Below are 23,675 nucleotides of genomic sequence, written 5' to 3' on the forward strand. Positions count from 1 at the left end.
TGTGGAGTTCTCTGTGGTGATGGTCACAGTGCTTTCCAGGTGAAGGGAGAGACGAGAATGTTGACTCCATGTTCAGAAGGCTTGATTTATTATTTTATTTTATATATATATATATATATTACATTATAACTATACTAAAAAGAAATACAAGGAAAAAGTTTCCTCAGAAGCTAGCTAAGCTAAGAATAGAAAAGAAAGGAATGATAACAAAAGGCAGCTCTCTCGGACTCTGTCCGAGATAGTTCTGTCTCGATTGGCCATTAATTATAAACATTCAAGATGGCCCAATCACAGATGGACCTGTTGCATTCCATAGCAGCAGATAACTATTGTTTACATCTTGTTGCTGAAACTTCTCAGCTTCAGCAGGAAAAATCCTAAGGAAAAGGATTTTCACAAAAGGCTGTCTGTGACAGTTCTCACTTTTGCTTGAGTCACTTATTGCACCTTGTTTACAAGACAAAATCTGGATCTAATTTCCCTCTTACAATTTTCTTGAAATAATGAGTATAAAGTGATGGAAAACCAGGCCTTTTATGTAAAATTATTTCAAGATATGTTTATGGTTATTTATTAATCTTTCTTAAGGATTTATGGATTACATTTGGCATCATCAGCTTGCTATTGTGAGGCACTGCAGAAAAAGAGGGATTTGTTATGATTCAGCTACATAAGATATCTCCAAAATTTAATCCACTTCAGTAAAATAAATACCAGGGTGTATTGTCAGTGTGCAGCAGAGTGGGATGCAGGGACTCTTCATCCAGCCCTGGCTGAGCTGGGTCCAGCCATGTGGTGCAGCTCTGTGAGCAAGGCAGTGAGGAGCAGCCTGGCTGCACTGCTGTGTGTGCTCTGCATTTGGGATCCAGGCTGGAGCCTAGAAGGGCTTTGCTTGGGACTGTGCTCTGCAAATAAACCAGCTCGCTCCGAGCCACCTGGGGACAGGTGACCTTTCCACTGCAAGGGACATGTGTCCATGCACATTCATGGGCACATGCACTGATATTAGGACCAGTGAAGACCAAACATTCATCCCATCCTAAATAATCTTTGCATCAGATCCCTACTTCTTCTTTCTAGTTGTTATCCAGTTTTCTGCTTCAATGTTAGGATTCTTTGTTACTTTAACTAAAGCTAACACATTGTTGTTCCTAGTATCCTTACCCTGGTGTTTAATAAGACTTGCATGGATTTATTCCTTGAACACAGAAAGAATTTAGAAATATTTTTGTGTGTTTATTTTTTCAGAAGAACTCTGATGCTGAATTTTGTCTGCTGCCAGGAGGGTCCCGATGTCCTGTGGACCTTTTACAGTGACAAACTGTGCTGCTTGAGTATTCCCAAGTTGCCAAAATTGTCAGTCTTTCTCTAGATGTTTTCAATAAGATATGATCCATAACTCTACCTGTATGTGAAGTCTCATGACCATGAGGTTTGCAGAGGTACTTCAATTAACAAGGGACTGTTGCCTGAGTTTCACCCATCAGGTAGCATAAGCTCAGCATCAATAGGAAAGGCTTTCCTCTATTAACCATGGAGCTACCAAACTGTGCATCTGTTTTTGGTGACATCCTGAGGTGAACTCTGAAAATAATGAGACAGGTACAATAAAAATGTAATTAAAGGAGTGGCATAAGGGCTAATTATCTCTGCTTCCTTTGCATCGTGAGTCTGAGCATCAGTGGTTAAAAGGGTCCTGACTGAAGGTGTTAATACAGCTTTAGCACTTTTTATTTTCAAGTGCAACAAGCTGTATAAATCTGTAGTTAATGAACTAATCAAACACAGCTGACATTAGTAGGAAGTTCAGGTTTACCCCTTTACTATTGTAATTAATGTGCCATTTATTAAAAACACCAGCAGGACTCTTTTTTAAGAACAGGAGGAGTAAAACAGTGGCTTGATAGCTAGCTTCAAAGGTGTCAGCAGTGAAACATAACACATTTTGACACTGGTGAAGGGTATCCCATCAATATTTATGCAAAATTTACTATTAATGTTACCAATATTGTGCAAATTCTTTTCAAGTTCTTTCAGGCATAGAGAACCTTTAAAAATATTACACTTCTTGTTGTAACACACCTGAAAGCAGGAAATGAATCTCATTTTAGGAAGATAATACATAGTGATTTGTAAGAGAATAACAATAATTTCTGCTCATGGATTTTAGATCTAAGTCTGTATCAATTACCAAAAGAGAACAACAGTTTGAGAAAAGAAATGCCTGAGTGAGTATACTTAGCTGAAAAAGGGTGTCTGTAAAGATTCAGAGATAATTTAAGTAAAAAAAAAAAAAGAATGAGCCTTGCTAATTTAAAATATTCCCTCTCACATGAGAACATGATGGGTCAATCATTACTCTGGTGTTTGCTCCACAGGCAGAAATTTTTAATGAACTCCTGTAGCTAATAGGAATTCCTGAGAGTGTTTTGTGAATTGCTATTTCACAAAGTGGCCCTGGCAGCAAGCGTTTGACAAGAAGGATAAACATGGCTGCCTAGCACATCTGTTTATTTGAGTAAATCAGTCTTAGCTCAACTGGCATGTGTCCATAAGGCCAGATAATATCCTTCAGCAAAGTCTTCAGTAAGCTGAGGGATCAAGGATGACACAATTGTAATTAGAAGAGAGTTGCTTAGATAAGTTTGGAGTATTTTTAAAAATTGTTACAATATTGTGTAATCCTGCCTGCCAGATTTGATATCTAATACTCTGTGCCAGTGTCATGGCTGACTGGGCCTTTCTCATAATAAGCCTTCCTTTGTGCCCAACCCTTCCCAGTCCCTGTGCTCCTGCATCACAGTCCCTCTGTGTGCTTGGGTGGGAAGAGAATGACAGGATTGATTTGTGAGTTGCTTTGTGAAGTTGCTGATGTTTTTAAAGGCTCCTGTGACAGCTAAGGATGAACATCTTGTATCATCTCCATAGATAGTAAAGGTCTTCTGGTTACCAAGTGTATGTTGAGCATTCAACCCTCTTTACAAGAGTGAAATCTCCAACCTGCCTAAAATGCTGGTGGCACTGTATTTGTTCACTCCAGGGCTTCTGCTTCCATGTACAGGATTACACCACCTAGTTGGGGCTGTTGCATTTAGATGTGAGAGGATGAGCTCATAATAACCTTTTGCCACTGTAACTTTCAATCCATCTGCTTTTTCTGTGATGCAAATTTAGCATTACTTGAGTGGTTTTGGGGTTTTTTATGGATTGATATTGCAGAATCCTTGGGCTGCCTATTGATGCAAATAGAGACTATCTCTAGAGGACTGCCAAAAAAGTGTTCTTTAACAATTTACAGCTGACTGCAGAGGATGTTATGAAACTACATAATAATAGCATTGACTGTATCAGTTGGTAATGCCAGATGAGAGTCTGAATGTGTTCTAGAACTGACTGGGCCCCTCTTTGGAAACTGTCCATAGGTTGTTAGGAAATACTGAGGATCTTATGTATTTTTAACAAGAGAAAGTAGCTGCTGAAACTTTTGTAACACATCTGGATGTACAGCTGGGGATTTTGTGCAGGAATTGAGGAGGAAAAGGAGACACATCAGTAGTAATAATAATAATAATAATAATAATAATAATAATAATGCAATCTTACAAGCAGTGTTTCAAATGGAATGCTGTGGAGTTAGTACTAAAATGGCCCTGCTGGTGTTGGTATGCAGAGCAGCCCTTTCTACAGAGGATTCAAAAGTTGAGTGGCATTTCTTAAAACTGGAAGCACCTCATGGAAAGTAAAATGGCTGCTCAAGCATTTGAGCCTGGACTAAGCCAATGATGTGCACCTTTTTAATCTGAAAAGTGGAAAGACAGTGTTCAGGTGAAATTTGAGTGGTGACCATCAGTAAAAAGAAGGAAAAATGGGATGACAAATCAAATCCATGAAAAGAAGAGTTGGTATTGGGCTGGACAGATCACAGAGGGAGACACCAGACACTCCCAAGGGGCACAAATTGGGACCAAGAATGCCCAAGGAACATGTATTTGGCCTTCTTTCATGTAGGCAGGTACAAAATTTCTGGCTGCTGTCTCAAGCTCAGGTTGCAGTAAAATGGACAAGACAGAGGGCATTTTTACAAATGTCAAGAACCTTTGCTAAAGGTGACCTATTCTGAACAAAGTGGCTCAATAGGACTTGGGTTTCTGGTTTTAAGAATGCTTTTTAGCCATTTGGAAATACAGAGAGACCAGGTAAACCTTCCGATTTCTTTGGAGCCAATTGTAAATTAAGAAAAACTCAGCCTGGAGTGCATGCCAGTCATTGCAAAATATCCAAAAGCTAGGAAGCAGACAAGAGTTCTAAAGCTGAGTTTCATTTGACATCTTAGCTAATGATCTGGAAGAAAGAACAGTAGGTTAATGAAATTCATAGATTGGGTTATATTACCAGTGACAAAATGGACAGCAAAATAATATAATAGTGCCTACAGAGATCCAAAATTCCTGAAAATTATGAAATTCAGCTACACTGGTAGTCTAAAATAGATGATGAACGAGAAAGTGCATTGGAAAAGCAGAAAACAGTGTCATAATTTAAAGCATATGAAGTTATAAAACCTAAAAATATAATGAGGAAACAGGAACCTCCTCTGTCCTACCTGATGTTAATTGTGGATTACCTATTGTTTATGTACTGTAAAGTGTAACTTCAGAACCCAACCTAATACTCCCAAGAGTCATGGAATAATGGCCATTCAAAAGTGAACAAAACAAAGCATCATCCTTCTGAAGTCAAAGAGAGTTTATGACATCAGAAAATCAATATTTTTGTTTGTATTCATTTTTGTTAACATTATAATTATAATACAAAAGAGATGCCCTGAGCCCTTAATATCCATTTCTACAAGTTTTTTTCTCAAGTAATAGTCAAAGATCCTTCAGAGCAACACTCTTTCTTTGTTGCTTAACTAACCTGATTTAGGACATGGTAAAAGGCAGTAGTGGAAGAGATCCATTTCAAAAGAAGACAAAGGAGGAACTGTGCTCTAACATCTCTGCTCTGCTGCCAGCTCCATTTCATGTCTAGTTGGAAGAAGCTGATATAAGTTGCACTGGCTGTAGGTTACAAGTTTACCATTTTTATGGTTATTCTATTGACTGTGCTGTATGATTTGCTGGGTATTCAGTGTGCCTCTCCACTGACACAGGAGTAAGTGTACAAATAAATATTTGATTGTTCAAGCATATAATTTTCTCGACAGCACCTAGAAAGAAGTCCACAGTTAAAAGGCCTTTTCAAAATTCATTTTCATATAAATTTTATTCTGAAAAAAAAGTCCTTATATAAATACTATTCTCTCGAGATCACATTGTCTGAAGAACTATGGTCATAATGTGATATATGAAGATAATTCCACTTATTTTTATGTGGAAAGAAAACCCAAAAGCTCATATTGGGAAATACTTTTTTTTTAGTTGTAAGGGTTTCATCATAAATAAAAAAAAAAAAAAGAATTGGAAGAAAAAAAAGGGTCAGGTGATGGTAGACTAAATCCACATTGCAATCTACTCCACACTGAGAGACTCAAACAGCCTGCAAGGCATATGAAGATGATTCATATTAATGGACTATTTTATTAAGGTGCAGTATGGTTGAAGGCCACAGAATAGCAGCATTCTCTCAGATACACAGTAGTTTATTGAAGTCTGATAATGCTGGAGGGCACAGAATTTTAGCCAAGTCACATTTTATTTGACTGCACTCCTATTAGTGTCTGCACTAGGATACATGTTTTCATATACATTGTTTTGCCAGACAACACATTATGTGCTGTTTAACAGATACTGCCTTCTTACTGATCTTCTTTTTTTCTTTCTTTTTTTCTTTTTTTTTTACTACTTCTAGGTATGTTGTAATGGGATTCTGCACGACAATAAACCTGGCTTCCAGTGCTGTGAGGACAAGTACATTCCATTTATTCTTAATTCACCAGGGGTTTGCTGTGGTGGGCAGATACATGCTGTGCAGCCGAAACATCAGTGCTGTGGTGGTTATTACACCAGAGTTTTAGTAGGTAAGAGACAGCTCCTTTCCACTGCTTGAATGAAACAAAACAACAAAGTTGATGTATTTGTTAAATCAAGGAGAATGAAAACAATAAATGTGAGATTTATCAAGATATATAGATGTCTTCGAAACTTGTGCTGAGTGCAAAGGAAATTGTGCTCACTTTGCCTTCCAAACATGGTACACTCTGTTGGTGCAAGAAAGGCTTAATTGATGAGACCTGATGATTGGGTCATTTCCCAGAGAACTAATTTGTGCCAAACTATACTTAATTGCAGTAAGTGCTGCATAATGGGGAGGGCAGTTCTCCTTAATAGGAACACCATCAGGCAATTTAGTGGTGAAGTTTAGTTCTCTGCTTGACTTGACCCCACATGATTTTCCGTAGCCATTTCTGTTGTAGAACAATTGTTAGCCTTTGGTGTTGATATTCTGGATGACATCACTTGTTTCTACATTGTCTACTCTTTGTTTCCACTAATGTTACAGATCAAAGTATGCCTCCCACGTGCATTAACTTTGATGGTAATTTATCCTTTTCTTATTCTCAGAATGATTTGGGAAATTTGCCAAAAACTGTGCTTCTGCATTACTGTCCAGAGTTTGGTTTTCCAGTTTGTTGGGGGGTCATTGTTGACAGGAAAGGGAGGAAAAGGGGGAGGAGAGATCCCTTTCATGGGGCCAGTGTTCAGAGCATATAACTCTTTGTAGGCAATTGTCAGGTCAGGAGCTAAAATGCTTCCATTACTCACGAGCTGGCACACATTCCGTAGGCTCAGAAATGCTTGACATTTTGCCAACACGTTCAGCACATCCCAAGTTCTGATCTTTTGAAAAGTAATTAATATATCACAATCTTAGAATGCCTTCCATGATGTCATCAGAAAAGTTCTATCACATGGAAGAACCAGAGAAGTGTATTTTGCTGACCTCATTAATCTCAGTGTACTGAAATGGAGAGATTATACTGTGACCTCTGTCCCCATCCAGTGGTCTATGTTAACTAGCTTAATGTTGTTTACATCAAGAAAGAAAACCACAGTGGAAAAAAATGTCTTATGTCTGAGAGTAGTTCTTGTTCAGTCAGCAGTCCACAAGCATGAAACAGTGAATGTTCGAACATGATTTTAAATAAATTTTCTAAGCATACTTGCTGCATTATTTTTCTATACTCTAAAGGGCAGCAACATGAACACTGTTGGTCACTTTTTCCTTTTTTATTTTTATAAATATGCTAATAACCTCAAGCTAAATGTTAATGTGGGTCATTGTTTGATAAGGATAACAATTAACTGGTAAGACTGCATAGTAGTTTTCAGAGGGAGAACATTTTCAAGCCTAGCTTGGAATGGAACCCATTTTGAGAGGTTAATGAGAAGGTTACTGATCCTTTGTGTCTTATGTCTAATAGTTCTTTAAAAAAATTAGTTTTATTTCCAATAGATGTAAGCTACAGTCTGTGTTTTAGTACTTTCTCTGTGTAGCAGCTAAATTAGCTTCCAAGGAATGCAGGAAAATATGATGAAGTACCCAGATGGATTTTTACTATTATACTCTAAAAATTTGTTCTCATCTTTTTTTGGTTATTATTGACTTTATTTGATAAAGTTATTTATACAGGAAACTCTCTAAGCATACATATTTCCCAGATGTTGTTTGGCCAGCTCAATAGCTCAGGATGTGCTGAAGCATACTGGTCTGGAGGCATGAAGATTACAAATTAGGAAGGCAGAATCTCAATCTCAGGAAGGCAGAAACACTAGTACACAAAGAAGTGCAAACATCCATCCCAGAACTAAGATGGGAGGCAGAACAAATAATGTTACTACCACCCAGGCACCTCTTTGGCAAGTAATGTGGGGAGAAAGGAAAACAATGTTCTCCCTCATCTGTTACAATCTCAGCACATGTTTATTTCTGACAAAAGATGCATTGAGTTTGGAGCTCTCTGTCTTTTAATTCCCAACCTTTCATAAGAAAAAAACTTGAGATATTGTTTAAATGAGAAGGATAAGTTTTAAAAATCAAAACACATTTCTTTGATTATGATTCAGGAATCAAAATACTTCATTCAACTCTACTATCCATCTTCAATAGCAAAACAAAACCATTCCTCCTTCCAAATGACATTTGAGCCACAGAAAACACTGCAACACAGAAAAATAATATAAAAATATTAGAACATTGGATCAGCTCAATTGGATTCACCAGCTCCTTTATAGCAGTATGTGCTTTGTTCATAGCCAACACCTTATTCCATCCCACCCCACCCCACCCCACCATTACAGTGTCAGTCTCATTGGCAATCTTATCCTACAGTCTTTTCCTGTAAAAGCTGATCATTTTGCTTAAGTTGCAGCCAAGCCCACCAATTGTGATGGTGGTATTTAATTTTTAAAGTGAGTTTAATCCTTAAATTCTCTGTGAGATGAACTCTTGAGCAACTCTCAAACATGAAAAATGCTTTAAGCATTGTGAATTGATTCATCAAGACAAGTTTGGAATGATTTTGAAGGAGACAAGAAAATTTTTTGTGAAGAATAAGTAGCCTGATGGTTCTGTTAAACACAGCAAGAGTGTGCTCTCTTTACTGTGTAGCTGCAATTGCAAAAAGGTTTTATTTGTATAATTGTATTATGCATATACATTATTTTCATTGCTCTTCTCAGCTTTGTCTCTGTCATGCTTGTCTTTTGATATATTACAGAGTCTTGACCTGAATTAATGAATGCACATTTCTTTAATCATTATTACAAATTAATACAATACTTTTATAGCATCCTAAACCACCAAGTGATTCTGTGCTTTCACCTGGAGAGTTCTGTACATGAAGCTGTGTGATTCCAGATTTGTTGCTGTCTAATGAAAGGCTCTCAGGAATTTCAAGGGCTATAAATGGATAAAATCTTTAATTGCATCCTTATATTGACAGGAGAAGTATGCTGCCCTAATGAAGAGGAAAACAGAGTTTCAGTTGGAATTGGTGATTCCTGCTGCCAGGGAATGCCTTACTCCACATCAGGCAATCAAATCTGCTGTGGTGGATCCCTGCATGACAGTTTCAATCAGCAGTGCTGCGGTGGAAGGGTCATAAGCATGGACTCAGTCTGTTGTGGTGATGAAAAGGAAGGGACTGCATACAGACCTCTCACAGGTAAGTGATAAGTCCTCAAGAAAAAAAGCTCTTCATCTTTCTAAATCTCTTGTGACACCAGCCATTCAGAAGTGACACACTCAAGTCTGTGTGCCAATTTGTTAAAATGTTGTTGCACTTTAGTCACCTATTTTGCTGTACTCCAAAATGCTGAGCTTGCAGTAACCTTCTTTGCCTTTGTGCAAAAGCTGCAGGGGCTGAGGAAACCAGACAGTTCAAAAGGAGTGAATGATCTTTCCTTGTGCAAGTCAGGAAACAGGACTGGTGCTCTCAGTGAGGTTAGATTGACCATCTTGTGCCACTGTGTATCCCAGTGCAGGGATTTTTCCATTTGCTCTGGAAATGTGGAGTTAGTCACCTGGAAACTGAAGAGTGCAATGGTGTCTGCTTGGTGGTCTATGTCACTCTCTTGTGTTCATCCCTCACATGGGGCTGTACCTGCTGTAGTTTAAAATTAACAAAAAATTAATCCCCAGCACTGCTCACTGGCTCATCTGGTGTATCCCATTAATTTCTTGGAAATTATAGGAAATTACTCCATCATTTAGAGGTACAATCCAAGCCCTACTTCCTTATAAAACACTTTGCAACTATCTGAGGACAGACATTGGAGGTATTATTAGAAAACCTATTCAGATATTTTCATGTGTCTTTTCTTTCCACAGTTATTAGACAAATTATATCCCATCAGCCTTAGGCTTTCTCAGCCTGACAAAAAGACTTCAGAAACTATTGTGGTGTGAAAAGGGAGTCTGATTTCAAAATACAGAAATAATGAAGGTTTAGTACCCAGCTTTGCTTGGTGTACAAAGCTGAGTGATGGTGTGTGCCAGTTTGAGCCTCTTAGTTGTACAACCAAGAATCTTAACATATGACTAAGAATCCAGATCTGAAGGCTGAACTCCTCCTTTCTCCAAAAAACAAGCTCTGTCTTCAGCTAATTTTTTGTATTCCCTGGATCCTTCGGTGGTTCTGGTAGTAGGAGCACCCTGGTTGGGTGCTGACTGTCTGGATGAGGTAATGAGATGAGTATTGCCATGGTTTCTGTGCTTTCCAGGCCATCCTTCCCTTCCACTGGCAACTCCTGGTGTGAGCTGTGAGCAGCACTGCTTGCATGATTTTAGCTGCCTCTCATTGTGATCCCTAATTGTGCTTGATCTACAGCATGCATGCTCTCAATACCAGCTCTGAGCAAGGCCCTCCTGCATAGCCCTGCATTGTGTGGCTGCCACAAGACAGGGCTGGCTCATAAAACATCTCTTTATGTACTTTATTACTTAAACTCTTTTATTTGCCTGCAGGAGCCCTTTAACAAAATCACATTGAATTGACTTTCTCACACCAAATCAAATCTCTCTGGTCCCAGTTCAGTTGTCTTTGTCAATATGTATTTTATAAATGGAGTGAATTAACAGATGCTGTTGGAACAGAACTGCTGGGGTAGCGTTTATGTTTTTACTGCTCTCTCTGGGCAGATGAGTTGTGTAGGAGTGTAATACAGGTATCTTGGGATGAAAGTTATGTTCTTCATTTCAGTATATATGTATTCTTAACAGGTTTTTTTTCCCTTAAATAGAGATATTTAAAAAACCTTTATATCTCTCTTTTAAAAATGTGTTTAGCCTATAGCGCTCAATCATTTACACTATTTTTCCCAAGAATGGATCAGGATGACATTTTTTTGGCCATTGAAAAAGAAAACAGTGGCTTTTTTCATTGCTCACGGATTTTCTGTGAGGACTTTACGCTGTGAGCCAGCACACAGCTGAACACAAATACAGGTTGGAAAGATGAATTAGCATCACAGTTGAAAAGAGATCGTATTCTTTTTGCATTAAACATAGAATAGATTGTGGTTTCTTATCATATCATATAGATCATGCTCAATTGGTTTTTGCTTAATTTCTTGGAGTAAGTCAGCCTTGCTAAATACATCACGAAAATGCACAAGCCAGGCATAAAAATCTACCTCCTTCCTATCCTAATTATTGTAATTATTCTAATGGAAAAAATGCTCTTACACAAAAACATAATTTACTTATCATTGGCAAATGGATAAGTAGAATTTTGCAAGAATATGGTAATTGGAAGGCTGATCTCATTGTCTGGAAGGAGAAGAGGTAACGGGGGTGGTTTTATGCAAAAGCTGAATTGCTTCTGAAGCACTGTTTTGCACTTGGCAATGAATGCCATAGCTAAAAATCTAGTGACAATTTAAAGCTTTTGTTTGAGAGCTTTAAGTCCTTCCAAAAAAATATAAGAGAAAAACTTGTTCACTAAAAGTGCAAGCCCTGTACACAATCTCATTTTGTTGTATGTCCAATTCAAAATCAGTGTCTTTTTGCTGAATCTAGATCCAGGTTTGCACTGAACATTGGTTTAAGAGTTTGAATCATAGAACTTTTTCACTTGCCATTACATACCTTTTTCAGAGAGTCTACCTTGCAAAAAGAAATTTTTCATCCATCCCACATTACTTTTTTTCTCTTTATTTATTAATTTCTCTTTTCTTACGTTCCCTTTTCAGCCCCTCGTTGGCCTTATTTAGTGGGGTGACCATAGAGACATCTACTGGCAAAGGCTGGCATTGGTGAACAGGCACATCCTGAGCCCCACTGCTGCAGTGTGATTATCCAAAGTTCTCTATTTCTGGCTATAAAGGATAATGTCAGCTAAAACCACTCTTGGATTTTCACTCTCACTGTCTTTTCTTTTTTTTTTTTTTCCTTTTAATGCCACTGTACTGACATCCCAGACTCATGAAAGATGATGCTTTGTACTGTTGTGGTTCCTGATCTGTAATAGTTGCAATACCCGCATGTAAGCCAAGGATTTTTGGAGTAGTTTGCAATGTACACTGGCTCTGTATTTTGTTGATCCTCTATTCTGGCTCCAAAGGCTAAGCCTTTTAATACTCATTTTTTCCCTTTTGAAAGCATTGGTTTTGCAGATTTACTAAATTAGTAATTCATCACTCAGCTAGGTTTATACATTTTTTTCAGTTTCTGGGGATGAACATGAAATAGTTGTTGACAGAAATCAGTGTTAGCAGGAAGTGTCTTTTCGAACCCATGGATTTTCTTTTTGTTATAATGCATTACGTGCCTATAAAACAAATATATAAAATATGACACACACATTCCAACTGAGTTACAAACAAATAGTTTACATTTTGATGTTTTACTGAATTCAGCGAGGGTTTATAGGAATTTCTGGATCCTTAGGCAATTGAATAAAGCAATTTTTAGAAGGAAAATCAATCCATCAATATTACATGGTCCTATTTTGTTTTTCTTGGAGCATATTTAAAATTGTACATTTGAGGTGTCAAGGTTCAGGAGTCAAGTGCTACATGTGATAAATTAAGGAAAGGTCAGGGGCTATGCAATGCAGTTTCAGAAGATTGTCTACCTCTGCCTTTGCAGCTCATTCATGCTGAAGTGATGCACTCTGGGAATTACTACCAAACTCTGCTCTGCAACATCTGCTCTCCCTAAGTGAGTTAGTGCACGTCAGACATCTTTATGTCAGAATATTGCAGTGATGGATGCAGTCTTCAGAAAATGCTGCATAAAAATCTGGTGTGCCGTTCTGGCCATTAAGTGAAATTACTATTTAAATTAATGGCGCTGTCACAGTTTATCTGTGCAAAGAATGAACGCTGATTAGGGTATTAAGTAATTAGCAATTTATCACACTGGAACAAGGTTGATAATAATTAAAGAAGTAATGGTTTACCAAAGAAACTAGAAAGGGAGTCACTTCTTGTTATGTGAGTGAAATCTTGGCTGAAAAATTTAATTCAGTTAAACAAAGATGAGGTTCACAGTGAAAGCATATAGCTTTGTTTGTTTCAATAGAAAAACAGTTCATTATCAAAATTTTAGTTTGCCTGTCAAAAGTCCCTTGGGGCTGTCTGAGTTGCTTATTAGTATTGAATTGAGTCATTTTCTGTATTAATTCTCTCTTTAAAATTGGTAGAATCCTAGGACAATTTGGAAAAAGGGTGTGAATAAGAGGAAATATTTTACTTCTTGAAGAGCTGGTGCTCACAGTTTGATTGCTGTGAATAGAACCAGCCCTGATAAAAGGTAAAGTATGCAAGTAACATCACCATTTTTAGCCATTCCAGTGACTGGAATGAAATGTTCTGAATGCTTTAACAGGATCACACCTTTAAAGATTAATTTTCATTATGAATGACTTCTAAGAGAGATTTGCTGCAATAAATAGCAGTGAAAAAAGTGGCCACTCTTGCACGTGTTTTAAATGCCAACATACAACAGAAATGACGCCAAACACAAACTACGTTGTAGATGTAAGAGTATATCACAGCCTGGTTTTTGTGTGACATCTTCCTAGTTTAATTAGTAATAACATTTATTTCATTGCAATTATAGAGGAGTTTGTAGTGGTTCTGATTTAAACTTACCCCTTTCTTTAGATGGTGTTGGGTTCAACACTGGTATTTCATATGAATATGTGGAAAATTGCAGTGATTATGATGAGCTTTCCTTTTAAAAATGAAATTATTAAAACCAGAAAAAAATAGTGGAATTAAGTTTGGCAGCTTATCAATTCCATTGTAGAAATTCAATTTACATATAGATGTCAACTTCTTGAGTGATAATTCTCTGTATAAGATGACTGAAGTTTCACTTTGGGTGTTTTCCAAGTGACCCATTGCATTCTAGGTACCTAATATGAATTCCTACTTTAAAATATAAAATATTTACATTCTACAGGAAATTTTCATCAACAATCCATCTCCAGCCTGTTGTGGCCAGTACACTGGTGTGGCATTCCATAGCAAAGTTCTTTACAAAGTTCAGGAGTGGTGAGCATTGGCTGTAGGGCACCCTGTTTATTTCTCTAATTCTTGATTGTTTTCAGCAAGTCTGGAAGTCAGGATGCTTACTTCAGTCACCTCACGTTTGAATTTAATCTCACTTTAGCTAAATCTGCATAATTCCAGCTGCTGGTGGGTTTATGCCAAGATATATTGCATTGTGAGCTTTCTCCTTTCTTATCTATCTATTTACTTAAATTTCGTGTTCAGCTTTTTTTTGTTGTTTGTTTGTTCATTTCAGGGATGTTCTGTTGTGGGCAAGAGTACGTGAATAAGTCAGATACCATATGCTGCTCAGGTTCCAGTGGTGAGTCCCTAGCACATGTTAGAAAGAATGACCAAGTGCCAGTAAAATGCTGTGAGACTGAACTTATTCCAAAGAGCGAAGAATGCTGTAATGGAGTTGGATATAATCCTTTGAAATATGTTTGCTCTGACAAGATTTCAGCTGGAATGATGATGAAGGTAATTGATAGAAAATCTCTTGGTAGCTCTGATTTGATGATGGAAAGAGAAATACACTGTTCATAACTATTTTTCTAAAATAGGAATATAAAAACTCTTGTGTGCATTATTCATTTTCACATTACATCCATATTAATACCGAATGAGTTTGCCATGATTGATGTTATTGCAATGAATTCTAAAGGAATTAATAATGATTAGCTGCCTCTGTGAAGTGTTGCCCAGCACTTCAGATTAGTACAGTGGCTAAAAGCTGGCATACTAACGAGACTGACATGTATAGCCAGCTTCCATTCTGTGACCACTGTTTCTGATGATGTTCATTAAGTGGAAATTAAAATTGGATGCCCAGTTCTGAAGTATAAAAATGCTATAACATTTCGATTTGAGCAGGCAGTAGGACATGATTCCCCAAGCTCCTAAAAAATCCACAAAAACCCCAAAAATAAAAATAAAGCAATTGACATTTTCTTGATGGACTTAATCCTGATCCTACAGAAAACCAGTGGCCATTTTGGCATAAATTTCAGCAGTACTAGGATAGGTCCTTTCCTGCCTAATGAATTATATAGTTTATTCTCATTCTATTTTAATGTCAGAGTAAACTAAACACCATAAAGGCTAATTTGGTCTTTTCCAAGAGTGCCCTGGCATCAGCATGAGACAATTTTGCCTGCAACTCCATGTTGAATTCAACAGAAATCCTCAAGAATTAGCATCTTGGTGTTATGCATATGCTGTAAAAATGTTCTCAATTGTTGTATATATGTATAATATATATGTATATGCTTTTTATAAAATTGTATTCATATTTATGATAAGAGAGAGAGAGAAAGTGAAGGAGAAAAAAGAACATTGGATATTGTGAATTCTACAATAGGGAAATCAGAAAGATATTGTGGAATTTACCAAATATATAAGAAAAGTAAAACAGACTCCATCCTGCCACATGCAGGTGTTCCTATGTCCTTGTTGTTCCTCTGCTAAGTTAATACAGAAATATTTCTTACATCTTTGCCTTTTCATGTCAAGGTTTTCTTGTAATTTCATTTTCGGGCTGAATCATTTTCTCCTAGAGAAAATCCAGGCGTTGTGATGAGTCAGCTGCAGTTCCTCCATGCACTGTATTAGTAGCTCATGCAAGGGAAAATGGCTGAGAACAGGTTAATGAATTCTGGTAGATAACACAGCAGATCCCTGTCCTAGGTATAAAGTATAAACAAAGGAAGTGCTTTGTATTTCACTTACCCACAGTAGAGAAGAGATAGCCGTGCTGGCTCTCTGAGATGTATAGATTTACTAACAGCAAAAGGGCTGATAGCCTGACACATTCTGCAGCTACTTTACATGGGAATGCAATCCATCTATATCCTGCATCCTATATGGATATCTATCACAACATAATTATTTGTGGAAGGGCCAAATTTGGGAAGTTAAATTAGCTGAAGTTTCTAATCAGCTGAGAAGCTAATTTCAATATTTGAATTAAGGAAGCATTAGGTATAATCTGCTTGGATTTCCTTCTGAAGTTTAGGACCTAATGGGCAAAAATATTTGTTGCAAATTTGGCAGTACATTTCTTTCTGCAGCAACCTATATTTCATGAGAATTATTGCTCTCTAGCTTATGGCTTGGCAAAAATATTATTTCATGAATTTTAATGGAAAGTTGTGGATGCTCAGTGTATATTTTTGTGAATTGTACTTTATGGGTTAAATCTTATATCTTTATGTTTGCAGAGGTCCTCTTATTGCAGCAAAGCTTGTGTTTAGTAGTGATGTGGCAGAAGACATGATTTATATAGCCCATGGATAGAGTTTTCAGCCTCAAAAGCTGCCAATGACTTGCACAGAGACCTCTTGTGTACTTGGCAAGCTGTGTGAGGGGCTGGGAATTTGCTACTGATTTGCCACAGGATATTGGCTTTTGCAGGAACAGAATGTTCAAATTCTTGGATAAAATCCTGTTGTCATTGACTCTAGACTCTTCTATTTTCAACAAATCCAGCCATTTGTGCTTCCAGTAATTAAAATTTGGGATGCTTTCATCCAAGGACCCTAAAAAAAAATCTGTTTCTTTTAGAAAGGATTATAGAAACATCAATGATCAAAGACAGTAGACAGGCCAAAGGCTGAAATGGTCTCACATATACTGGAAATATCAATGTAATCAAGGTGGTGGCATGGTTTTTTTATTGTATAAAGATAGAGAAATACTAATGGAAGCATTTATAGAGAAAGGAAAATGTGAGAAATATATTTAAATTTTCCTATGTATTCCTTAGGTAAAAGAAGAATGCAAGGCTAATGTCCTTTGCCCTTTATCTATGGAGGAAACAGCACATTGTGGAAAGTGTGGCTTTGATCCTAAGGAGAGTATCTGTGCGTGGATAAAAGGTTCACAGAGTGCTGCAGAAACAGAGGTAGAGGCAGGTGTGTGTTCAGCAGAAGAGGAGACTGTCTACACGGGAGGTCCAACACAGTATTCATTTACAGGTAAGGAAAAGTGGCAGACCAGACTGGTGATTTGTTAGTGTAGATAATTTGCTCTGGAGAAAAAGATGGCCTGAATGCTATCGATAGCCCAATTAAACGTGAGGCAGTGTGAAGAGCAACATGGAGTGAATCTCTTCTGGAGTGAATCCAGAGGAGGCCATGAAGATGCTCAGAGGCTGGAGCACCTCTGCTGTGCAGACAGGCTGAGACAGCTGGGGTTCAGCCTGGAGAAGAGAAGTCAAGGTTTCAGGGGCACCTTAGAGCACCTTCCAGTACCTAAGGGAGGGTCTGCAAGACAGTCAGGGAGGGACTTTTTACAAGGGCAGGTAGTGGTAGGACAAGGGGAATGGCTTTGAGCTAAAAGAGGGCAGGTTTAGATGATATATTAGGAAGAGATTCTTTACTGTGAGGGTGGTGAGGCACTGGAACTGGTTGCCCAGAGATGTTGTGGTTGCCCTATCTCTGGGATTGCTCAAGGCCAGGCTGGATGGGTTTTGAACAACCTGATCGAGTGGAAGATGTCTCTGCACATGGCAGAGGGGGTGGAATTAGAAGGTCTTTAATGTAGCTTCCAACCCAGGCCATTCTATGATTCTATGAAGCAGAATTCTTTTAAGAAGTAATCTGTGAATCGGGGCGGAGACTTCAGGGGTATGCAATGAGCGAAATTCAATGAGTACCTAACATGTAAACTTGCTTTCAAAAACGTTGATAAAATAATGCCCCTGTCTAAAGAATACCATCCATTTCTATCTGTAAACCCAGGGGGAAAAAAAAAAAAGTTATTTTGTATTTTAAAAAGACTGAGATGATCCAAATGTAATTTTCTTTTCCTAGATGTGAACCTCGAACCTTTTGTCACGTATGAGTACAGGGTGGCTGCTTGGAATAGCTATGGAAGAGGTCTCAGTGAAGTTAGCAGAGCTGTCACTAAGCAAGATGTGCCACAGGGTGTAAGTCCTCCAAAATGGGCCAAGGTCGATAATCGGGAAGACATGATACTGCTCAGCTGGGTGGAACCACTTCAACCAAATGGTACTGATACATTTTTATAAGTGCTTTTTCTATCATTCCAATGACAGTGTCCCTAAATGAGAAAACATGTCTTAATTAACCCCTGTCACTGAAGTACATATATTCCTAAACTCTGCAGGAAGGCTTTTTTGTAGGTTGCTACAATTTTCATTGCAAGTAAGAGGAGAGTCTTCACAGAAAACAACTTATTATATCTTTACAAAGTGCCAAAAAGCCTCTTTTGAGAACAGTTTTAATAATAAGTGTGCAAATATGATCAGAAAATGACAATCATCCTAAAAAGATTTGGGGATTTCAGGAAATCTTGCTTATTATTTTCAAACTGTGAGGAAACTTGGTAGATCTCTCACTAAAAAATGGGATCTGCTCAGATGCTGAGGCAGATGCTGAGGAAAGTAGCTGGTAATTGACATTCAGCATTTAATCAGAATTATTATCTGCTACTCTGGCCATGTGGATATTTCATTGAATGTTTTCTGTATGCAGAGTAGGTTATTATCCCATGACACAGGATCCCTCAGCTAACAAAAGGGAAAACTTTCTTTCTGCAATAGGTCCTATTATTCACTACATCATCCTCCGAAACGGAATCGAGCATTTTAGAGGAACAGAGATGAGCTTCACAGACACCAGTGGTGTCCAGCCATACCAAGAGTACTCCTACCAGCTGCGAGCCTGCACTGTGGCTGGTTGCACAGACAGCAGCAAGGTTAGTGACGTGGGCTTCATGGAAACTGGTGCCAGGATTTTATCAGCCAGTGTGGCAACATTGAAATGCTTTTGGAAAGGTGTAACTTGAAGGCATGCTGATTATTGAGTAAGTGATAAAAACATCAATAATCTGATTTGGATTCAGCTACTGACAGGTGAATATTTGGAACCCCAGGTTGATAAAGCAAACACAAGAAGAAAGGAGTGTCTCAGTCTTGGCAAGGCTGAAATTGCACTGTAGGAACTGATGTTTGTTAAAGAGAAAGTTGTACATGGCAGAATAGAGTAAAGAATATTAAAATGCGCCTTCTCTAAACCAGGAAATTAAATTTTTGCTTCTCACTAGGAGGTCTATAGCCTCTTCTTCCTTGGTATTTCTTAGATATTTGCTTTAGTTATAGTCTAGCAATTTTTTCAACAAACTTCTTACTCTTCCACTCCAGTGGAAAAGCCTTCTTTCACTATATTACTCTTGGCTGACTTTCTATATCTGCACCTGCTTCAGGCTTTACTGTCCCTTTGTGTGCAACCTGCCTCAGCTTCAGTTTTAAGCAAACAGGATCTCTTACCTCCCTTTCTGAGTTTCATTTCTTTGTGTATCACTTTGAATCACCAATGTTACTATTTAGCCAGCTCTGGTTTTTATTCTGCTAAGTACCTACTTTATTATTTGCAAAAACGATTTCTTAACTGACCTCTTTTTCACAATATTATTCTTGCCTCTTTGAAAATGAATTTCTAGGACTACAAGGGTAAGGTCTGTGGGGCAGAGGTGAGGAGTAATGACTATGTTTTGTAATTATTATATCTCTGAGATTGACTTTTTTTTTTTTGCAGGTGTTTAAATGTTTTTCTTATTCATGCAAATCTCAGCCAGAAGTCTAAAATAAAAAACACTGATGTAGAGGGATGAAGATAGGTGGATAGTCCCCTCTGCCTGCACACAGAGCTGTGGTCTGGAAACTGTAGGCACAGTTGCTGCAACCACTGACCTGATAATAAATCCTACTTATTTCACTTGCCTGTAATTAAGGAGTTTACTGTTGCAAACACTGAAGTCTCCAAATGGGGACTGATTCCACCAAATACACTAAGACAATATATTATAGAGGGCACATTTTATATTTACAGCATAATATAAATACTTTATGGTGGTAATAACAGAAAAAGAAAAGTGATTCTCAAAGAGAAAACAGTCTGACTCACTTATTAAACCAATGTAATTTGGAAATACTTCTTTTGTAGCTGATGGTGGCGATGTGTCAATAGAAAATTACCTTTTTTATTTTTTTGGTAGAAAGAACTTAACGAGTGCAAACTTATCCTATCTTTCAAAATCTTTAGATTCCTTATGGAAGTATGGAGTTGCAGATAACTACAATAGAGTTCAGATTGCATGGGATATATGGAGGCTTAGCCCCATGTTTACTGGTGCTTAAAATATATGAAATCAGGCAGTTAAAATGCAGAGACACTGACAAACCATATGGAAGAGAGTTATCAAGAGTTTTCAAGCTATACAGTTTTTTGTTGTTTCACCCTGTGCCATACACTGCAGCTAAAACGTGGTGAACCTCTTGTGATAAATTGGAGACACAGACTTATGTAATGTATTCAAGGTCAGATTTCATTGTGAAAAAGGAGGAAAAAAGTAACTACTTCTCTAGCCCCTTGGTAATGATATGCCAGCCCAAACAACATATTAAAACAAAAGTGACATTCTCATTGATCATGGTATCTGGTGTACTATTACATTAAATTGCTGTTTAATTCATATGTCTCCAGGTAGTTGCAGTCACTGTCCAAGGAGTCCCCGAGAGTGTTCAGCCACCTGAAGTCAGTGCTCTGAACTCCACAGCATTGCATTTAACCTGGGATGCACCCAAGAAACCAAATGGGATCATCAGAGAGTACCAGATCAGTCAGCTGGGGAGAGGACTTATATACATTGATGCTGCAGGCAGAATGCAACACACAGTGTCAGGTAAGGAGGCAAAGCTCTTTGACAGGCTAATGTCCTGTCCTTAAGATATAAGACAGTATTAATATATTAAAAATGCCACTTGTCAGTAACTTTGAAATCCCCTGCACTGTCACAGTTTGGAATGCTTTATCATGACTTTACATATCTTAAATTTATTTTTTTCCAATCTCTTTCATTTCTAGCTGCTGTTTGTTAAAATATTAATAGATTTAATTTCAAAATTTTAAAATAAATCTGTCCAGCTCGACTGAAGATGCATGCTTTGTAGTGTGCTCAAGGACTTAGGTATTCTGTGTAGGCCAGCCATCCCTTCATACAGATTCAAGTTTTTTTTTTTAACATCACTGATGTGCAGCAATGCTGTTGTGAGTGTAGCAGTGTAGGATCGGGAAGGATCCAGTACTTTATGTCTGAGATAATAAAAAGGAAAGGAAGACAGAACAGGAAAGATCCCAAATTCTGTTTATAATATTATATATTGCTTATAGCCTTTTTCTAAATACTTGATGAAAGAAGCTTTAATACACGGATTCTGGGAGAAAGTTTGGCTTGGACCTCAAATGTATTATTTTTTATATATTCAATTTTTACTTATTTTTGAATGTTACACTGAGCCAAAATTCCTCTTAGAATTGCTCCTGTTGAACACAGAGCAGGAACATAAGCATCATGGGATTTTTTTTTTTCATTCTTTGACCTCAGGTTGCTCATTAAATTTTTATATCTCACAAATGCATTAATTTTTCCCTAGGTTTTTTGCCCCACAAGTAGGAAATTTCAAGATTCCTCTGTTGTACACACCATATGACAGCCAGCCAAAGAGCAGAATTTGACTTAGGGCACATAAATCCTCTAGAGCATAGATGGCACTCTCAAATAGCCCTCAAAGCATGAGTCTGAACAGGGTGGATCCCTTAGTGCTTTAAAAGAGTTTGTCTCTGCTGTAGTCACTCACAGAAGAGCAAGATTGCTGTTCCTCTTTCACAATATCATGCTCAAGTGTGAAATTCATCAATGGTGTATTACTCCTCTCTCCATATTCAGTGCTTCTGGACATGAGATATTAGCCAGAGTTGGTGGTACATGTTTTAGAATTGCTGTGGTAAGTTTACACTGTGAAGAAGGAACATTCCAACAAGGAGTGATTTATCGAGCCCATTGAAAAATATTTCTCATGCTCTGCCAAAGCAGTTATATCTCCATTTTAATGCCAACAATACTTAGCAGTTGGAAGTGAGAGGAAATGAAATTAATTCCTGAGAAACAAGGATCTTTTTTTCTTTTGTGTGCCTGTTTTGTTAAGCCACTGTCCAGTGCGGCCATGTTAAGCCAGGAATGAAATAAGTGATAATTCCTCCCGACAGTCATAATCAAATCTTTTGCTGTTTTCTGCAGGAGCTTCCTTGGGTAATAATGTGGAATTCATGAGTGTGATTTAGCAGTGTGGGTAATTATTGCTCTCTAAATTAAAAGAATACGATAAAAGAATCAAATTCACTTCATACATAATCTCAAATGTTTTTTCTTTTTCTTTTTTTTTTCCTTTCCAAAACTGCCAGCTTTTCCCTGAGCAACAGTTGAACATTAATGAAGCTGTAGCATTAGTATTTGTGGAGACTTTGAATCTCGGGTCTCGCAAATGGCAGACGTGAAGGCGAGCACCTTGCCATGGCACCATTGTCTTGCTGCTTATTTTTAATTACATCAAAGCTTTGAAACATGATCCCACAAATGCTTTGTGGGAATAGTGGTGAATGTGCTCATCATGTGAAATCCATAAATTGCTTATAATCCTCTCAAGATGTTAAAAAAAGCATTAAGTAATTGAAGACAGGAAGTCCTCAGTTAATTATTTAGAGGTGTTATCAATGCTTTAAGCAAACTGAAGCATTTTCTGCTATCTCACTGAGTTGAATGCCACTGGGACCTAGGGGCAGCAGCCATCATCTTCTCATATTCTCTAATGCAAACAGCACATGGCAGCTTGTCAATAAAAGACCTTTTTATATCATTTATTACTGAACACTTCCAGTACCCTGTACAGAACAATTTGGATGACAGTTATGGCATTGTTTCACTTTGTGTTACTACTACTTTACGAATGGGCCTGCTAATGCTTTGCAGTGGGGCCAGGCAGAGGGTAAGACTGAGGAAAATAATTAGGGGAATTGTAAAAGAAAGCCAAGAGTGCCCTCTTCAGCAGCAGCAGGTGGGTTTATAGAAAAGGTTCTTCTCAGCTCCCCCCTTTTAATACACCAAAGTTAATATCCCAAGTAAGAAGCTTTATCAACAATTTTTAGGATCGATCATTTTTAGGTCAAAATCAAAGATAATGAATGTTTATTTTAGTACAAGAAACAATAGTATGAATACTTTATGACTGAATACTTTGAAATTCTTTCATCTGAACATATTTTACATTTCAGGGCGATGAAAAGATATCTGAAAAGATACCAAAGTGTTGTCACTGGTCAGGTCTCTCTCCATATGCAGCAGTGAATCATTAATAATATTTATCTGAAGGAAACTCTTGGGGGTGAGGGGGTTGTGGGAGGCTGTGGTCAGCAATCTGACATCCTCCTGAGTAAAATTCCCACAGCAGGGCCCAGGAGCGTTATCCTGGGAGCTAATTACTGACCTTGCTGGAGCCATACCCACAAATGGAGACAAACAGTATCAGAAGGAATTGATTTACCTAATAGAACAATGCATTCATAAAAAAAAAAAAAAAAAAAAAAAAAAAAAACACTGTTCCACAGCCTTTTGGTAAATGACAAATGCTGCAACAATATAATAGACTGCTTAAATTGACCAAAACAAAAAAATTAAAAATTTCCCACAATAATAAACCAAAAAAGGAGGGGAGAAAGATCCTCTAGGGAACAGTCAAGTAGAGACATTAGAAAAGCAAAATATTGCTTATATTTCAATATTATTTTACTAGTTGTTTTTATTATCAATCACATACAT

At 37.6% G+C, this 23,675-nt stretch overlaps 1 protein-coding gene across 1 annotated transcript in view; it reads left to right on the forward strand.

Moving 5' to 3' along the window:
- USH2A (usherin) overlaps window positions 1-23,675 on the forward strand; it is a 372,326-nt gene that overhangs the window by 273,274 nt on the left and 75,377 nt on the right. Inside the window, exons 48-54 of the mRNA XM_059467734.1 lie at window positions 5,851-6,019; window positions 8,945-9,166; window positions 14,257-14,480; window positions 16,765-16,975; window positions 17,813-18,010; window positions 18,565-18,719; window positions 20,507-20,705. Of these exons, the coding sequence (XP_059323717.1) occupies window positions 5,851-6,019; window positions 8,945-9,166; window positions 14,257-14,480; window positions 16,765-16,975; window positions 17,813-18,010; window positions 18,565-18,719; window positions 20,507-20,705 (1,378 nt within the window). The remainder of the gene's footprint in view (window positions 1-5,850; window positions 6,020-8,944; window positions 9,167-14,256; window positions 14,481-16,764; window positions 16,976-17,812; window positions 18,011-18,564; window positions 18,720-20,506; window positions 20,706-23,675) is intronic.

This window comes from Ammospiza nelsoni, chromosome 3 (genome assembly GCF_027579445.1).
Source record: "Ammospiza nelsoni isolate bAmmNel1 chromosome 3, bAmmNel1.pri, whole genome shotgun sequence".
NCBI classification, from domain to species: Eukaryota; Metazoa; Chordata; class Aves; order Passeriformes; family Passerellidae; genus Ammospiza; species Ammospiza nelsoni.